At 37.9% G+C, this 19476-nt stretch overlaps 6 protein-coding genes across 6 annotated transcripts; 4 read left to right on the forward strand and 2 right to left on the reverse strand.

Annotated features, from left to right (window-relative positions):
* The first annotated feature begins 40 nt into the window (after positions 1-40).
* On the forward strand, positions 41-3917 carry LOC130504179 (probable ATP-dependent DNA helicase CHR12). The gene is made up of 9 exons (XM_056998762.1): positions 41-240; positions 399-548; positions 632-1027; positions 1121-1380; positions 1455-1673; positions 1755-1962; positions 2042-2195; positions 2278-2883; positions 2971-3917. The coding sequence occupies exons 1-9, from the start codon at positions 109-111 to the stop codon at positions 3660-3662; spliced, it is 2817 nt and encodes a 938-aa protein (XP_056854742.1). The 5' UTR covers positions 41-108; the 3' UTR covers positions 3663-3917.
* A 1344-nt stretch (positions 3918-5261) lies between these two features.
* On the forward strand, positions 5262-8600 carry LOC108809383 (putative leucine-rich repeat receptor-like serine/threonine-protein kinase At2g14440). Its single transcript, XM_018581528.2, is given in 10 exon segments — positions 5262-5495; positions 5559-5809; positions 5811-6103; positions 6790-7250; positions 7331-7466; positions 7541-7612; positions 7696-7764; positions 7841-7912; positions 8208-8279; positions 8375-8600. Coding segments are annotated over 10 exon segments (1545 nt in total). The 5' UTR covers positions 5262-5416; the 3' UTR covers positions 8415-8600.
* Positions 8601-9135: 535 nt separating this feature from the next.
* LOC130504175 (uncharacterized) lies at positions 9136-10261 on the reverse strand. The gene has a single exon (XM_056998757.1). It carries the CDS (start codon positions 9931-9933, stop codon positions 9229-9231), a length of 705 nt encoding a protein of 234 aa, XP_056854737.1. The 5' UTR covers positions 9934-10261; the 3' UTR covers positions 9136-9228.
* Positions 10262-10812: 551 nt separating this feature from the next.
* Positions 10813-11385, forward strand: LOC130504177 (uncharacterized). The gene has a single exon (XM_056998759.1). It carries the CDS (start codon positions 10813-10815, stop codon positions 11383-11385), a length of 573 nt encoding a protein of 190 aa, XP_056854739.1.
* A 613-nt stretch (positions 11386-11998) lies between these two features.
* LOC130504176 (sugar transport protein 6-like) lies at positions 11999-13826 on the forward strand. Its single transcript, XM_056998758.1, has 4 exons — positions 11999-12125; positions 12256-12575; positions 12655-13281; positions 13383-13826. The coding sequence occupies exons 1-4, from the start codon at positions 11999-12001 to the stop codon at positions 13824-13826; spliced, it is 1518 nt and encodes a 505-aa protein (XP_056854738.1).
* Positions 13827-15697: 1871 nt separating this feature from the next.
* LOC130504178 (T-complex protein 1 subunit gamma) lies at positions 15698-19259 on the reverse strand. The gene is made up of 13 exons (XM_056998760.1): positions 19100-19259; positions 18954-19015; positions 18787-18859; positions 18310-18377; positions 18145-18214; positions 17901-17969; positions 17736-17807; positions 17562-17635; positions 16696-17358; positions 16496-16621; positions 16317-16421; positions 16142-16216; positions 15698-16066 (listed from the first exon to the last, which is right to left on the reverse strand). Exons 1-13 carry the CDS (start codon positions 19122-19124, stop codon positions 15881-15883), a joined length of 1668 nt encoding a protein of 555 aa, XP_056854740.1. The 5' UTR covers positions 19125-19259; the 3' UTR covers positions 15698-15880.
* Between the last annotated feature and the right edge of the window lie 217 nt (positions 19260-19476).

A 19476-nucleotide genomic window follows, 5' to 3' on the forward strand; every position in this document is an offset into this window, starting at 1 on the left:
CTCATCTTTGTTATTATGTTGAGATTGACGTTTTTCTTTGGTGAGTCGCAGCTACGAGAGTTGCAAAGAAAGGTTCGAACTGAGGTGAGCTCGGAGTTCTGGCTTCGTATGAACTGCGCTGATGTCAGTAGCCAACTGTTTGACTGGGGTATGATGCGGTTGCCTCGTCCAATTTATGGTATTGGAGATCCTTTTGCTATGGAAGCTGATGATCAGTTCAGAAAGAAGCGTGATGCCGAGGTCATTTATTTTCTTACAACTACCTATTTCTGGTTCTGGACTTATATTAGCTTCCCATGATGAAGTCTAGCAAAATAGCAATTGAGTAGCCAAGGGATATAAGGCCTTGTTTTACTTCTTGCTTTGCATCACTGATGTGTTTTAAATTCTTTGTTCAGAGGGTGTCACGTTTAGAAGAAGAGGAGAAGAATCTGATTGAAACCGCCAAGAGGAAATTCTTTGCAGAAGTACTCAATGCAGTTCGTGAGTTCCAGTTGCAAATCCAGGCGACTCAGAAACGCCGTAGGCAAAGAAACGATGGTGTGCAGGTACGGTTATCATTTAACATATGCATTTACCGTGAAAGGTAGTTCAGATATATCTTATTTTTGTTTCTACATTGTTTTAATAGGCATGGCATGGTAGACAAAGACAACGCGCAACCCGTGCTGAAAAGTTGAGGCTGATGGCCCTTAAATCCGATGATCAAGAAGCATACATGAAACTAGTAAAGGAGAGCAAGAACGAAAGGCTCACCACTCTTCTAGAAGAGACTAACAAACTCCTTACTAATTTGGGAGCTGCTGTTCAGCGGCAGAAAGATGCTAAGCTACCAGATGGGATTGATCCACTGAAAGACTCAGAATCTGATTTATCTGAACTCGAGGCTCCAAGAAGCGAACCGTTACAGGATCTACTTCCTGATCAGGATACTGACATCGCTGAATCTGACAACAATGATGACTCCAATGACTTACTTGAAGGCCAGAGGCAGTATAACTCTGCTATCCATTCAATTCAAGAGAAGGTAACTTTGTTAATCTCTATGCTTAATTGTTTAACTTGCTGCCATCTCAGTGACGAAGTGATTTTAAGTATAGACAATGTGTACCTTTAACAGGTGACGGAGCAGCCTTCACTTCTAAAAGGTGGGGAACTACGATCTTACCAAATAGAAGGACTCCAATGGATGGTTTCTCTATTCAACAATAACCTAAATGGAATTTTAGCTGATGAGATGGGTTTAGGCAAAACCATCCAAACAATCTCGTTGATTGCTTATCTTCTGGAGAATAAAAACGTGCCTGGGCCTTATCTGATAGTGGCTCCAAAAGCTGTGCTACCAAACTGGGTAAACGAGTTTGATAAATGGGTACCAAGGTATGTGTACAAAACAGTTTTACTCCCAATTGGTATGAGTCTCAAATATAATCCATTCTTTTTTTTTTTCACAGCATTGCAGCTTTTCTCTATGATGGACGTTTGGAGGAGAGAAAAGCAATCAGGGAGAAAATCGCAGGAGAAGGGAAGTTCAATGTGTTGATAACCCACTATGATCTCATCATGAGAGATAAAGCATTTTTGAAGAAAATTGATTGGCACTACATGATTGTTGATGAAGGACATCGTCTGAAGAACCATGAATCTGCTCTCGCAAAGACTCTACTAACAGGGTAACATTCACTATCCTAGTTTCTCTCAAGTGAAATGATGTTTAGCTGACTGTTATGTTTTTTTTTTAATCGTGGATGCAGCTATCGGATAAAACGGAGACTTCTGTTAACCGGAACACCGATACAGAACAGCCTCCAAGAGCTATGGTCCCTGCTCAATTTTCTCCTTCCTCACATCTTTAACTCGGTTCAGAACTTCGAGGAATGGTTTAATGCTCCGTTTGCTGATCGTGCTAATGTTAGTCTTACGGATGAAGAGGAGCTGCTGGTTATCCACCGTCTGCATCATGTTGGTTCCACCACCCTATTTTTTCCTTTAAAAAATTTCCTACAAAATTGTTTATGCTGTGTTTCAATGTGATTCACAGGTTATAAGACCGTTTATACTGAGAAGGAAAAAGGACGAAGTAGAGAAGTTCCTTCCTGGAAAGACACAGGTGATACTGAAGTGTGACATGTCAGCGTGGCAGAAAGTGTATTACAAACAAGTTACAGACATGGGCAGAGTTGGCCTTCAAACAGGTTTGTAGCTTAACTCACACTTATAATCTCTCTGTACTCTTCTTCTTTAAGTAAAAGCTGATCCGATGCAAAAACGTAACAGGGTCTGGGAAGTCAAAGAGTCTGCAAAATCTAACGATGCAGCTGAGAAAGTGTTGTAACCATCCGTATCTATTCGTTGGAGGAGAATACAACATGTGGAAGAAACCTGAGATCGTGAGAGCCTCAGGGAAATTCGAGCTTCTAGACCGTCTCCTTCCCAAACTACGCAAGGCCGGGCATAGGATCCTGCTCTTCTCTCAGATGACTCGTCTCATCGACATTCTCGAGATTTATCTGACGCTTAACGATTTCAAGTACCTCAGACTCGATGGTACCACGAAGACGGATCAAAGAGGGCTTTTACTGAAGCAGTTCAACGAGCCAGACTCTCCTTACTTCATGTTTCTTCTGAGCACGCGTGCGGGAGGTCTCGGTCTGAACTTGCAGACTGCGGATACTGTTATCATCTTTGACAGTGATTGGAACCCACAGATGGATCAACAGGCTGAGGATCGAGCTCACCGCATAGGGCAGAAGAAGGAAGTGAGAGTGTTTGTTTTGGTTAGCGTTGGCTCCGTTGAAGAAGTGATATTGGAGCGTGCAAAGCAGAAGATGGGGATTGATGCTAAAGTCATACAAGCTGGTCTTTTCAACACAACTTCCACTGGTAAGTCTCTTAAAAACAAATATGTGATTTTTAGAACAATGATGGTAAGTCTCTTAATGTGTGGTTTGTGATTATTAATAATAACAGCACAAGACAGAAGAGAGATGCTTGAAGAGCTGATGCGCAAAGGAACGAGCTCGCTAGGGAACGATGTCCCCAGCGAGAGGGAAATAAACAGGCTGGCGGCTCGTAGCGAGGACGAGTTTTGGATGTTTGAGAGGATGGACGAGGAGAGGAGAAGGAAAGAGAGTTACAGAACCCGTCTGATGCAAGAGCAGGAAGTCCCTGAGTGGGCATACACCACACAGAGCCAAGACGACAAGTCTAACAGCGCAAAGCACCATTTTGGAAGTGTCACAGGCAAGCGGAAGCGTAAAGAGATCGTTTACAGCGATTCACTGAGCGAGGTTCAGTGGATGAAAGCCGTGGAGAGCGGTGAAGACATATCGACATACTCTATTAGACAGAGGAGAATGGAGAAGGCAAGCAACGCAAAGACATCGACTAGTAAAAAAGCAGTAGAACCTATCCAAGTGGTGAGTGATGAGACGAGCGAGGAAGAAGAGGAAGGAGAAGAAAGAGCACAAGAGATGAGAGGGAAACAGAGAGTAGAGAAGTCTGAGGAGGACGAAGAAGAAGAAGACGGTGAAGAAGAAGAGAATGATGAAAAGCCAATATTCAAGTGGAGTTCTCATAAGAAGAAAAGGTCTAGGTACTCTTTTACTTGTTCTTCGTCTGACTCTAGAGCTCAAAGTTCCAATGGAAGTAGAAGAAAGTGAGATAGATTGAGGTGAGATCTGAGTTGAGTTTGGTTGGTCTCTTCTTCTTCTACCTGTATGTTTGTGTGTTTTAGAAGTCTTTAGAGATTATATTTTCTTCTTGCCAATGCAACTTATGCCAATCTAACATGTAATGCATTTATTTTAGTTGGTCTCAGGTTAAGTTTAGTTATTTTTCTTATATAGAACGATTCTAGATTCGGCATTGAAAACCCTTTTCATCAAAAAAAAAGAAAACATGTAATATTTTTTTTTTCAGAATAACTAAGAGACCAATTTATTTTTTTTATCCAAAATCTCTATTTTATACCAATGTTCACAACACATCCCTCATCTCTTAGATTCTTCTTGGACAGGTTCAACCTTTTCAGAGTTCTTGAGAGCGTTTACTAGAGCTATAGTACCTTCATTCTCTAGATTAGTATAACTTAGGTTATAGTCAAGGATTTGAAGTTTGAAAAGAATTTGCTCATAGATATACCAACTTTTATGCTATTGTGACAAATGTTTTTCATGTGAGGACAGTCTCAAATGCCATCTTCACTAACTTTATCCTCTCATGTGAACCAAAAGGTTGTGCTATTATGGCCTTTGTTTAGCGTTTTATGTATAAAACTACCGTTGACTTAGCATCAACATCCTTCTACGTACAGCTCTGTTTTATCCTTATCTTAACAGCATCTCAAATTCATTTAGTTTTTTTTCTAATTAATTTAACAATAGTCTACTAAATAAAGAATATTTTAGTGACATTTTGGACCGTCGTGGTCGGCCACAAAGTAGACGTGTATGAGCTTTCGACAAAATGCAAATAGATACCACTGTTCTATTTTACCATCTCGAGGACATGAAATGAAATCTTGAGGGGCACGAACACGCTTAGCATCCAAAGCTTTAAATGCAAATTTGCCTTGAAGTATCAGTAAAAAAATGGCATTGAAGTAAGTAAGCAAAGAAAAAAAAATACTGAGGTAACGTGAAGTATTTACAAAGTGCTTCCAATAGGTTTTTAAAGTTTGAGATGTAGTATAGTTTAATTAAGTTAACAGTGTTAATGAATTTTACACTTTTGAATAAGAACCTAAGTTAGTAAAGAAAATATATGTGCAGATTTTTTTTATCTCAGCATACTTATATATTTTTTTTAAAAACATTTCTTTTCTTTGAAACACAAAATGTAATGTCTTTGTTTGAAACACTTATTTTTTATTGAAACACAAAATGAATTTTACACATACTTATATTAAACATAAAAAATACTAAACAAATTACAGAGACAGATAAAAACCGGAAACAAAGTAATTTAGTTGATCATTTCAAACCGCACGAAACATTATGAAAAAAAAAAACAACTACTACTACCTAATGAAAAGGCTAAACTGATATATCCAGTTACACATTACGTAACAATATCATGGAACCACAAATGTAATGTCTTTGTTTGAAGAAGAAAACTGAAAGAAAAGTTAGGCCTGAATCGAACCGGTTTTGACCATCGGTTTAGTTCTCAATTCTCCAACAGAAATAACAGAATAAAACATTTTACTTTATGTTCTAGAAGAAAACCAAAAAATGAAAGAACCAAAAAAATACCTAACTTGGAAAACAAATAAAGAGATCACGTCGTCATCTTCAACCTCTCTGACCTGTTCTGTTCTGTTTCCCGTGTCCTGTCTGCTTTTTCCTCATTCCTCATCTCTGGAGCTGGAGGGTCAGGTCAACCCCACCACCCCCTCCTTCTTCCAACCGCCGCCATGCCCTATCTCCGCCTCATTCTCCTCGCCGTCTTATCTCTCCTCTCCTCCTCTCTCTCTCAGCCCTCTCCTCCCTCCGGTACGCTCTACATGTCTCTCCCTCTCTCTCTCATTCTCTGTTTCTCATTTTTTTCTGATTCAGCGATTCTGATCGATTGCGGCGCCTCCACCTCCTCCGTAATCAACAACCGCAAATGGCGATCCGACACGGACCTCATCTCCGCCGGAACGTCCAAGAACGTCACCGGACAAGTCCTCGACCAAATCCTATCGACCCTCAGATCCTTCCCTCTTAACCTACGTCGCAAGTTCTGCTACGTCGTCACCGTCTCCCGCGGGTGGAAGTACATGATCAGGACGACGTATTTCTACGGAGGAGTCAACGGGAAAGGACACTCCTCCTCCGGTTTTCGATCAGATCGTCGACGGGACGCTCTGGGGAGTCGTCAACACCACGGCCGATTACGCGGACGGTCTTGCTTCTTATTACGAAGGGGTGTTTCTGGCGCAGGGGAAGTCTATAAGCGTGTGCATTGGTTCGAATACGTATACCACTTCTGATCCGTTTATCTCGGCGTTGGAGGTTGTTAGGCTTGATGGTACTGTTTACAATTCAACTCAGTTCAAAGAGTTTGGGATGAGTCTTGTTGCTAGGCATGCTTTTGGGTACAGTGGACCAATCATCAGGTACAGCTCTTAGAGATTAGTGCTTTGTTGTAGTGTGAAAGGTTGAATATATTTTTATATGAAGGCAATGTAGTCAATACTAGGAATGGTTTTGAGTAGAACCGGTCGTGGACATATGGACATAGGCAAGTGAAACATTACACTAGTCTCAAATTTTAAGAGAGAATTTACATAATTCTACTGAGTTCAGAAAGTTTGGGCTAAGTCTTGTTGCTAGACATCCTTTTGGTTACAGTGGACCAATCATCAGGTATGGTGCTTTGGAAGCTCTTAAAGATTAGTGCTTTGTTATAGTAAGAAAAGGTAGAATCTTTTGATATGAAGAAATGGTTTTGAGCAGAACCGGCCTTAGACATAGGCAAGTGTAACATTGGTCTCTCACCCTAAAATTTAAAGAGAATCTGCATAAACATAAGTTTACAAAATTAAATTAAAATTGTTATGAAATTATTTATAGTCTCCAAAATCTCAGTTTCTGTCCTGCTTTTGAGCTTGCTATTGATATAGTTTACATGCAGTGTGGTTATATAGTATCAGTTTTCCATCCAAACTTTATATTTTTTTACCACTTGACTCATTCTTTTAATCTAAGATTTTGATTCTTGCATGTTTCAGTTGTAGTATATTGTTCTTTCAGAGTTTCTCTTGTTAATCTATATAAGCTTTTAAATATATGTTGCTTCCAGGTTTCCAGATGATGAGTTTGATAGGTTTTGGGAGCCATACTCTCTAAACTCTACAGTACCAAACAATCGAAAACTAGAAGTTTCTGGTTTCTGGAACCTCCCTCCTTCTAGGATATTCAACACGGATCTAAGAGCTAACCAGGTCCAACCTCTGGAGTTCACATGGCCACCAATGCCCTTGAAAAACTCCTTTTACTATATCGCCCTATACTTCGCTCATGACTCTGATTCGTTGGGAGATGGAACCAGAGTCTTTGATGTCTCTGTGAATGGTATAGCGTATTATAAAGACCTCTCTGTCACTCCAGCTGGTTCGGTTATATTTGCTAGCAGGTGGCCTCTTGAAGGTCTCACAACGTTGACTCTGACTCCTGCAAGTGGCTCAACGCTTGCACCTCTTGTCAACGGTGGTGAAATGTTTGAGTTGATATCTATTGGAGGGAAAACGCTTGTTCGAGATGGTATGACTGTTAGTTTTGATAAGCACCCATTAGCTGGTGATTAACAATGCTGGCTTTTTGTTTTTTTTTTATTAATGCAGCGACTGCTCTGAATGCTATTAAAAGAAGTTTCAAAAACGTACCAGTTGATTGGAACGGAGATCCTTGTATGCCTAAGAACTACTCGTGGAGTGGTGTTACCTGCTCTCATGGCCCTCGGATTCGCATAGTAGCTTTGTGAGTTTGGAATGTCGTCTGTGTTTTTGTTTATGCATTAGTTTGAAAATATTCTAATCCATTGTTGTTCACAGGAACTTAACTAGTATGGGACTTTCAGGTTCACTTGCACCTCAAGTTGCCAAGTTAACAGCATTGTCCTCCATGTAAGGAACTTTGACAAGTGAACAGTTAGTGTTTATGCCTTAAACGTCAAAAACATTACTTGATATTTTTGTGTTCTGAACAGTTGGCTGGGAAATAATTCTCTCTCGGGAAGTATACCTGACTTCACTTCACTCAAGTTTCTGGAATCAGTGTAAGCAGCTAATTCTTATGTGGCAATTGAACACAGAGAGAGACATATAAGCTAATCTCATCACTTTTCCTTGTAGGCACTTGGAAGACAACAGTTTCAGTGGAACTTTTCCTTCATTCTTCGGTGGAGTGCCACACTTGCGAGAGCTGTAAGTTTCAAAGTCTCGTATTACTTATATACAGTCCTTTGGTTACTCTAGATGTGCATATTGTCTGCTTCTTCTGGTCAAGATTCTTGCCTTGTGGATGGAAAAGACATTACACCTTTTGTCTTTTTAGCTTTACTTTTTTAAGATTCAAAGGCCATACATAGTAAACAATGCACTATATTCTCATGTCCATAGCTTTACTTCAACCATTGCATTGTCCCGATTTTCTTGCCATGGGGGATGAATTTCTGACTTTAGGATTTTTTTTCTTTTTTTTTTTTCGGTGAATCATTAGGTTCTTGCAAAACAATAACCTAACTGGCAAGGTTCCTAGCAAACTTCTTCAGAAGCCAGGACTTGAGCTAAGGTAAGCTATCAAAACTCCAGGAATGGTTTTGACCGTTCAAATCTGACCTTTGAATTGGCTAATACAACTAACTCGCTGATGCTTTATTACTTCAGGGTTTCTGGTAATCCCTTTTTGACTCAACCACCACGTTGATTCAGCCCTTTTAAGAAGAAGAAGAGGACAATGATTTGAGTTTGTGTTATAGTTTTGTAAATTAGAAGCCTCTCACGTGTACAATCCTACTTTAACATATATCTGATGAAATGCTTCATTCTTTTATTACTTACTTTGGGGGACAAGGGAATACTGATTGCATATGTTGTGTAATGAAAAACAAAATACATCATTGTTGTATTATGAATCTTTGTGATAAACTGAGTTTATGTGATGATTCTCAACTATATCCTTTCTCACCCGGATTCAGACTTGTAGATATTCTTTAGATCAAATATCTATCAATATGTCACAAGAGTACAAGAGATATATGAATAAGGAGAGCTGTAAGTCTGTAAAAAGTGGAGCCTGGTTCAAAAATGGTGAAGCAGAATCAATTGGTGCAGGGAAAAGTAAATTTGAGAAAACATCTGAATCTTGCATGTGCCCATCAGTATTTCATCATCATTAACTAACAAACTTTTTTTTATATCTGCTCTTTCTATCTCATGGATCATCTTTTTTTTCTTTTGTTATTGTCATTTATTCTTTTGTCTCCAACATTTCACATCTCTAACATACAACATATCTAACACACATCATCTGTTGATAATGACATGCTTTTGGATCCAGAACACATGAATATATCTTTACTAAAATATCTTAACACTCTCACACATTAGATCTCAACTTATAAAACAAAAAAAAATACACCTAAAAATGCTTAATCACATGCATTAGAGTTACATATCACATGATAATCCGAACTAATCAACCAATAATAAGATGTGTCAAATCAAAAGATTCCAACTTTTCAAGTGATTTTCTCTACTCTGTTCTTCCTAAGAGCAAGCGGAAACAGAGGACGCAGCGGAACAGAGGATTTAGAAGGAGTGCAAACAGGAACATGCATCATCGGCCTTATCCTCATACTCGTCGATCTCGTCCTCTCTAATCCTTTCTTACCTCTCTTACCTTCTTTCTCCTCTCTCTTCGCCGCCGCTTCCTCCAGCGAGCTCGATGATGACGTGGACGACGACGGAGACAGAGACGACCTGGAGCTCCTCTGTTTCTTCAAACGCAGAAGCTCTTTCCAAAGAACTGTGCATTTCGGAGGACGAGGAGATGGATCTTCATCTATTAACCAGCTCACTCTGTTCCTATTGTTGTTATTCTCATGATCTTGATTCTTCTTCATCACTTCCACTTTACGATTCTCTTCTTCTTCTTCGTTGGTCCTCAAGTTAACGTTTTTAAGCTTCTCCGAGTGCTTTTCTTGCCAGAAAGGAATCAACTTTCCTTCGGAGAAGAGCTCGTCGGCGGTGTGCATCCTCTGTGGACTCGCATTCTCCGAAAAGAACTCAAAGTCGGAGACTTTCACTGACCCTTTGACGACTTCTTTCTCTAGCTCTTTACATGTTACAGGGCTGATACAGAAGAAATCTCCACCGTCTGAGAAAGAGATACGAGGTCCGATCAACGGTGGTGATTCAGTCTTTGAAACCGCCTCTAAAACCATATCTTCTACCTATAAACTCCGGAGTACTACGTCAGAATGTGTGAGCAAATCGTGATATAGATGTGTAGATGATTTGGTTTGTGTCTGCTAGTGGTGGATGATGAAGACAATATGTAAATGAAACAGAGGGGAGAGAGGTCTTAAAAGGAGAAACAGAGTGGAATTCATAGTTAATTATAATTAATTTTAAGTAAAATGAGTTTAGAATAGTACTAGTGAGGTGAGGAGGACGACCACATGGATACGTTAGGGGGAGACACAAGGAGACAAATCACAGACATGTAATTAGAGTAATGAGTTTATGAGTATTAAATATTTGAAGTATAGAGACGGGCAATGCAACTGCAAAATTATAGAGTGATTAAAATCTTGCAGCGATCGAGATTGAATTTACAAGAAAAGAATGGTCGGTCAATGGGAGGTGGGACTTAAAACGAGAGAGTGCATGAAGGAGGGTAATAAAACAGCTAACAAATATGTCGGAACATGATCATCGTGAACAGCCAATCATACTTTAAATTATTTTTTACCAATGGACAATAATCTGCTACCATTTTCATACCATCCCTTAAACTATTTTGGATCTCGTATATAAGTTATGGATGCAATAAAACCAAGAAAATCTTTAAAAACAATGGGTCAAAGTATCCGTTTGTTGTCTCAAAAAGAGAAGATATATTAAGCTAAGGAAATCAAATCTGCCTAATTAAAAAACCTCCACCTTAATTACTGTCATCCATTGAATACAATGATCACATATCCGATGAATACAATTATGTTTAGCTGTCCTTGTATGAAACTCTATTATAAAATAGTATACTAGCTCTGTAAACATTTTAGATAAACAAAAGCAATCCATATAACATCACTATAATAGTCATGACCAAACTACGCATTTGCTACTTAGTTTCTGGAGTCATTTGCATCCTCTTCATCACCTTCATGATCACCTTGGTTCTTGCTCAAACCGTGTTCAAACCAAAACATCCTATACTACAAACCGTATCTTCAACTGTCGAAAGCGTATCCACATATGTATCACCAGCGCTTGATGTCCAGCTAAATTTTACTCTTACACTTCAGATGCTTATGACGAATCCCAACCTTGCTGATTTTGAATACAATACGGTGGAAAATTTGGTTTACTACAGAGATATTCTAGTGGGAAATCTCACTCTTCCTTCGACTACACTCCCAGCCAAAGGCTCGGCGCTTTTGCCATGTCCTCTAGTACTTCAGATAGATAAATTCGTTGCAGATTTAGGTGATATTTTGCAAGATGTATTGCAAAGAAAAATTGTGATAGAGACGAAGGCACACATGCCCGGAAAAATCACAGTGTTGGGAATCTTTAAGGCACATTTAAATACAGTATCCCATTGTAAACTCGTACTTAGCTTTCCTTCAATGGAAGTGGAGATGCAAGTGTGTGAGCTTGACACTAAGCTATAAAACATTGATGTTTACTCCGGTAAACATGGGCTTAGTAGGGAAGAGTAATTTTCATGTAATCATATACTTGATTGTTTTTTTTTTCATTTTGGACTCTGAATCTGGATGTTTGTTTAAGTTATTTCCACATGATTCAAAGTGATAATAAGGATGAATTAGGAAAGTACCCAAATGATAGAATAATCAAATCCAAAACATTTAGCTGAGTATACATATTACATAAAATTATTATGAAACGTTCAAATATGGTTTTATTGAATATGTGATTCAAAAATAAGTGGGGAAAGAGAAAAACAAGATCATTATCCAAGACAAAACAAAAAGGATTTACAGACCATACAATAACCGTAGATCTCGCCTCTGCTATTTTGGAAACACGATCCCATTTTTAGACAAGTTTGGATCTCAGTTTGGTCTGAGACTCTGTGACATGTCTTATAAATATGCGGTTTCCTCCCATCTTCTATCCATCAGTGTCTATCATTTCAAGCAGTGTCTCTGTCTCATTCTTCAGTTTCCTTCATGTTTTATCTTTAGCTTAAACAGACACATAACACATATACAAACAGTTTGACATATATTTAGTTTTAGTGGTGGTAGTTTTTGATCGAACATGGCTGTTGTTGTATCAAGCGGGAATGCTCCGGCTTTCAAAGCCAAGATGACTGTCTATGTCTTTGTGTGCGTCGTAATTGCCGCTTTCGGCGGTTTGATCTTCGGTTACGACATTGGAATATCCGGTTTACTCTCTTTCTCTGTATCTGTTTTCACCTTACTTGTGTTTCAAGGAAACAAAACTCCAAAGCCTAACTTGTGTAGTAAGTTACCTTTTCTTGATTTTTCTTTAACCTAACGTTAATGATTTTAAAGGTGGAGTTACGGCGATGGACGATTTCTTGAAGAAGTTTTTCCCCACGGTGTGGGAGAAGAAGCAGCACGTTCATGAGAACAATTACTGCAAGTATGATAACCAGTTCTTGCAGCTATTCACATCGTCTCTTTACCTAGCCGCCCTAGTGGCCAGCTTCTTGGCTTCAGCCGTATGTTCCAAACTTGGAAGGAAACCCACTATGCAGTTTGCTTCTGTCTTCTTCTTGATCGGTGTCGGGCTAACCGCAGGAGCCGTTAACATCTTTATGTTGATCATTGGAAGAATCTTGCTTGGCTTCGGTGTAGGCTTCGGCAATCAGGTAGGTATATAAATCTTACTTGCTCTGCAAGATCTCTAGAAATGACCTAACATTGTTTGTATCCACCTTAAATTTTCAGGCAGTGCCGCTTTTCCTGTCGGAGATTGCTCCGGCTCAGCTCAGGGGAGGTCTCAACATTGTATTCCAACTCATGGTCACTATTGGAATCTTTATTGCCAACCTTGTCAATTACTTCACTGCCACGGTTCACCCTAACGGATGGCGTATTGCTCTCGGTGGAGCTGCAGTACCAGCCATTATCCTCCTCTTCGGTTCATTCATCATCTGCGAGACTCCCACGAGCCTCATCGAGCGCAACAAGAACGAAGAAGGCAAAGAAGCCCTAAGGAAGATCAGAGGAGTTGAAGATATAAATGAGGAGTATGAATCTATCGTCCATGCATGCGAAATCGCGAGTCAAGTCAAGGATCCTTACAGGAAACTGTTAAAGCCAGCGAGTCGCCCACCTTTCATCATCGGAATGCTTCTACAACTTTTCCAGCAGTTTACAGGAATCAATGCCATTATGTTCTACGCACCGGTCTTGTTCCAGACCGTTGGCTTTGGAAGTGATGCAGCTCTTCTCTCTGCTGTTATCACCGGAGTAATCAATGTTCTCAGTACGTTCGTCGGGATTTACCTCGTCGACAGAACCGGACGGAGATTCCTTCTTCTCCAATCTTCCGTTCACATGCTCATTTGTCAGGTAGGTATCTTGCTTCACAAGTAATCCTCTAAAACAAAAATCTTGAAGTAGGTATCTTCCTTCACAAGTAATCCTCTAAGACTAACAAACTCTTGTAACAGTTGATCATTGGAATCATTCTAGCGAAAGACTTGGGCACCACGGGATCACTAGGGAAGCCACAAGCCTTAGTGGTTGTGATCTTTGTGTGCGTTTACGTGATGGGTTTCGCGTGGTCATGGGGACCTTTAGGATGGCTGATTCCTAGCGAGACGTTTCCTCTAGAAACTCGAACTGCAGGATTCGCTGTTGCGGTCTCGTGCAACATGTTCTTCACCTTTGTGATCGCGCAGGCTTTCTTGTCGATGCTTTGCGGGATGAGATCGGGGATTTTCTTCTTCTTCAGCGCTTGGATCATAGTGATGGGACTGTTTGCGATGTTCTTCGTACCGGAAACTAAAGGAGTCGCTATTGATGACATGAGGGAGAGAGTGTGGAAGCCACATTGGTTCTGGAAGAGGTATATGCTTGCTGAGGATGATGACGTGGAGAAGAGAACTGAATGAAACCAAATGTATTTTGTGTGTTTTTTTTCTGTTTCTTTTTCTTGTTGATGTTTGAATTTTTTTGTTACTTCTTTTGTTTATGTGAGAACATAGAGTGTAATAAGACCAACTTGTATATTCAGGTTAGGTATTTTATTCCATGAAAATTTTCCTCAAAATCTATAAGTAACTTATGCACAGTTTTATTTTTTGTAGTAGAATTCTGTGTTTCAAAATAGAGTTCATGTTTATGTTTCGAAATAGAGTTGCATGTTTTTGTTGTAGGGTTTTATGTTTTTGCAGAAAACTACTATTCTATCCATTTCACAAAGATAAAAGTTTTGAAAAAGAATTAGTTTCACTAAGATAGAAATTTTATGTTTTTATGAAATTATTATTTAGTTATAGTAAATTGTAACTTTCAGAAAAAAAAATAATTGAGTTACTATTGATTTAACTTTATTGAAAACTAATATTTAAAAAAATTATGATTTTTTTTCCAAAATTAATGTGTTTTCCTAATAGTGGGATAAAGGTAAATTTTACTTTTTCTGTAATAAAATTCAGTTTTTTTTTTAAATTTACCTTTTCTGTAATAAAATTCAGTTTTTTTTGTCATCAACATTACATCAACATTACACTTCAGCTTTCTTCTACTAGAATTCTAAGTTTGTGTGCTAGTTATTATGTAGTAGAATTCTATGTTTTTGTAGTAAAATCATATGTTTTTATTAGCTGGACCAAGTGAAGCAATACCAAACTATCAAATTTAGATTGTCTTAAATAAACCATAAATCATAAACCTTCTCCTGATACCAACCAAGATTCATCACTCACTTAACCTCAAAATCTTGTCTAGCCAACTTAAAATGCAAAATCATAAGACTATCTATATCCGTTTTTAGAACAAATTCGATGTTTTTGAAATAAATTTAGTTTTTCTGTTATAAAATTATAAATCTGTGTACTAATTATATAATAGAATTCTATTTCTTTTTCTCTAGTATGATCCTAATGTTTTGATTTGATGTACCAAAGGCAGCAACACCAGACAAGCAAAGCAACACAAGACAAGCAAACTTAGATTATGCTAAAATATATCGTAAATCATAAACTTTCTGGTGATACCAAGATTCAACATTCACTTAACCTCAAAATCTTGTCTAACCAAATCAAATGAAAACTCATAAGTTCCTAGTGGTAATATGTTGTATTAGAATTGATTTACCATAAAAAATTACAATTTAATGTAATTTTAGTAAAAGTTATGTGGTAAAAACTATAGATGAAATGAGTTCATTGTATTTGATTTACTAAACTTTTAAAATAACTAACCGGTAACATTTTGATGTATTTTAATTTAAAATAATATTTATTATGGATTTAGTAAAATAGCTGAAAATATAAAATATGTAATAAAAATTAAAGAAATATACTTAACCATATATATATATATATTTTTATTATAGCAAAGGTGGTTATATATATACATATAATTTTTAGTTACCAAACATAGCTAACTTCTAAAATTAAAGAAATAATTTTGTTTAAATAATAAAATCAAATAAGAATATTTATAAAGATCTTTGACTAACTAATTTAAAAGATTTATTTTCTTAAAAAAATGGTTTAGAAACAGAAAGAAAGTAAACGTGAGAAATGATTGCCAAGCAATTAAAACATTAATTTGTTTAAAAAAAACTGCAAGTAACCGTAAAATAATTGATATAAAACAAAATTCTTTCAGAAAACAAAATAACTACTACCTACATACGATTTTGCTTGAGGTTGATTAATTATTTGAGTTACCAATTTTACAAAAGAGATCATTCAAAATTGTACCTCAAATATAACACATTAACTCGAACATAAACTCAAAAAAAAAAGAATCATGATTGGTAAAATTTTTGAATTATAGTCTAGATCAAACTTAATCAATAGTAAATCAAGTCACCAATAAAAGCCATAAAATACTAAAGGTACTGTCAAGTTTCACAAACATTTCAAAATTCAAACTAAAATAGCAAAAAAGACAAAAAAGGAAAGAAGTTTATGTTGGTGGAGAGCAAAATTTTCTAGTCAGGAAGTATTTGCTCGTTGTCTGCATCTCCTTCTGTCTCAATGGTAGGCTTTGAAGGTCCAGCTCCTGGAGCTTGCTTCTTCTTGATACCACTCACTATATCATCAATCCTCAGAAGCATACACGCCGCTTCAATCGCTGTCTTAAACGTTTGAGCCTTCACATTGTACGCATCCCATATCTAATCACAAAAGTTCAAAGTGTTAAAAAAACAAAGTCTCAAACACCACAAAGCACAGCTCTCTTTATTCTTTACCTTGCTCTCTTTCATGTCAGCTATTGCACCAGTGTTTCCATCGATTCCAGTCCAGGCATTCTCACCATTTGCATGCTAAATACCAAAAAAAACACCAAAAGATTCAATCAATGAGAGAAACATTCAGTAACAGAAAATGTCAGATAAGAAAACACAATGGTAGACGAAAGGGTACCTTTCCTTGCAGTGCTGTCATAGTTCTGATCACGTTAACTCCACAGTTCTGTGCTAGAGTACGCGGAATAGCCTCAAAAGCTATAGCAGCTGCTTCATAAGGCCACTGTTTCAGTAACAATCAAGCATTAGAGATCCCATTCAACGTTAACAAGATTATAACTACAGGCAAAGAGCAACCTTTTCGATTCCTTCAATCGTTGCACTCTTCTGTTTTAAAGTGGCGGAAACGGTTAATTCAGTGGCTCCTCCACCAGGAACAAGCTTTGGGTTCTTGATGATGTTTCTTGAAACAGACATGGCATCCTGTAGGAAGAAGAATGTTATCAGGCATCAAGTTCTTAACTCATTTAAATGTTTAGTAAATATCATTCACGCACCTGAAGATTTCTTTCAACTTCGTTGAGAAGATCTTTACTTGGTCCTCTTAAGAGCACAGTGCATGCTTTGGGTTCTTTGCAATCAACAACGAAGGCAAAGAAATCATCTCCTATTTTCTTGACCTCAAACAAGCCAGCGCCAGTACCAACATCAGACTCTTGAAGTTCGTCAGGCCTGTTCACAATCACAGCACCACACGCCTTAGCGATTCTGTTGTTATCCGTCTTTCTCAGCCTCCGAATCGCACTAACTCCAGCTTTACTGAAGTAGTGACATGCCAAGTCACTGAGTCCCTTCTCTGTGATGACCAGATCCGGTTTGAACTTTAGTATTTGCACGCAGATGTTCTCGATGTACTCCTCTTCGAGTTTCAGCAGAATTTCCCAGTCCTCTTCTCTGACCAACTCGGCATTTGTTTGGTTTTCACCTTTCTTGTACTCGAGGGGACAGTCGAGAAGAATAATCCGTGGGTTGACGATCTTTCTCTTCATTTTACCAGGAGCAACTACGTCTTTGTTGAACATGACTCCTTTGAGAACTTTGGAGTCTTCCAACTGGCCACCAGGAACCTTCTCAACCTTGATGTATTTTTTGATATCCACTTCCCTCAATCCTTGTCCAAGATCAACACCAACAGTAGTTGTGGCGTCAATAGCCAAATCCTATAAGAGCCAGATATATTAGTATTAGAACATGAGTACACGAACTTAGTATGTAGCTTCTATATGTGCAGATGAGGAAATGTGTTTGTGTCTTATAACTTTACAGCGGCTTATTATGCAGTCTAAAAAAACACATATGGTTAAACCGTAAAATCCAACATGTGACGTATAAGGACAGACTCTTTACTAGTTAAAGTACTCACAGCAATTAGATCTCCAAACTGGCTGGTGAATTTTGTTCCTATGCAGCTCTTGACTAATCCTAGTACTGTTCCACCTGCAATATAAACATTTTTTTAATTAATAAACATGAGTAATTAGCGACATCGATCCACTTGGCAGAAAAATATAAATAGCGATGAAAGAAGTGGACTTACGGTCATTCACATCGATTGTCATGGCAATCTTGTCAAGAACAGCGATAGCATCCTCTAGAGCCTTATTGTAAGCTGCAGTGAAGAAAACAGTATCCAAAATGAAATACAGGTAAAAAAAACTACAACAGTGTGGAATGGATGGTAGCAAATGATACGCAAGTATACCTCGGCATATGACTGTAGGATGGTAACTCTTTTCAATGAAAGCTTCGGCAACATGTAACATTTCACCAGCTGTTGGAATTAAAAGTAAATGAGTGACAGTAATAGCAGCAGAATATATGTTTGCTTTAAAGTATCAAATCCACAATAAAACATCAAAGCAGTGCCTAGTACACTCTTCAAAATCCAAACCTAGTGGTATACAAAAGATTCAACAAAAAAGAATCATCAGATATGATGTACATACCAAGAACAATAACAGATGTAGTCCCATCACCGACTTCTTCGTCCTGTGTGCGGCTCAGCTCAATCATCGACTGCAATCAACACATACAGAGAGATGACAAACATATCAGAAAAAAGGAACAATTAGAAGGCAGCAAAAACGTTCAAGAACGGGAAGAAGTAAAACCTTAGCTGCAGGGTGAGCAACATCTAGTTCACGCAAAATAGCATTCCCATCATTGGTAACAACAATTCCTGTAAAGATCCATAAACAAAGAGTTTAGCAGATATAAAACACCCATAACCCCAGAAGAAGAGAACAGATCCAAGAAGAAGAAAAAAAACTCAAACAAATAGTAAAATTTCCAAAATGATATTTAGGTTTATGCATAGCTAAACTCAGAAAGTGAAAGCAGAATAGTTTAGAGAAAGAGGGAACTACAAATCTGTAAAAGATTAAATCTTTCAAGAGGCATAAACATTAACCTAATCTAGGGTTTATGTATAAGCTAACTCAGAGACTAAAAAGCAGAAAAAGAGAACTACAAATCTGTAAAGACTGAACCTTTCACAAAGGCATAAACTTTTAACCTAATCTTAGTCTCTTATTAAGATTTATAGAGAAGAGTAAACAACAGTAATAAATAAGAAGATGAAAAGTTACCTCCACCAGCATCAAGAAGCATCTTCAACATAGAGCGAGGACCCAATGTGGTGCGGATGATATCAGCCACAGCCTGTCCAAAAAATCGAACCATAGTGAAAACCAATGATTCAAAAGCAGAGAATGAACCAACAAAAAGGAAAGGACTTTATTATTAATATATTTACCTTGGAAGCTTGAATGTTACCATGGTGAACCTTCGTTCCAGATTCACGTTTCAAAGAGTCCTCTGAAACATTTTTGACGAATCAGTAAAAAGCATTAGTGAGAGTGAGGAAAACCTAATAGAGACGAGATCTGAAGGGTAACTTACTGAGAACGAGAACCGGAGCGTTCATGTTTTTGCGATCTAAGCGTTAAGTGAAAAGAATTGGAATCGGAGGAGAAAGTTTTGCAGCGACGGCGACGGAGCAGATTTGAGAAGTGGAAGGAAGGAAGCTCAATAACAAGGTTGAAGGATGCTATTTGCTTCGCGGCTCTTACTCTCTCCTTTTAGTCTTCAGTTTTTTGAAAAGCCCAAATCTAAACAAAGCCCATAAGCCCAGTTTAAGTTTACTGTGTATTCCAAAATATTTGCCTAGAGTAAATTAATAGCCCATTTTTAGATCATATTTGGAAATGTAACCTTTTTGTAAATTAAACAAATATAAATGTTTCATGTATATACGGATACAAAAAAAAGAATCTAGA

Source organism: Raphanus sativus, unplaced genomic scaffold (genome assembly GCF_000801105.2).
Source record: "Raphanus sativus cultivar WK10039 unplaced genomic scaffold, ASM80110v3 Scaffold1398, whole genome shotgun sequence".
Lineage (NCBI taxonomy): Eukaryota > Viridiplantae > Streptophyta > Magnoliopsida > Brassicales > Brassicaceae > Raphanus > Raphanus sativus.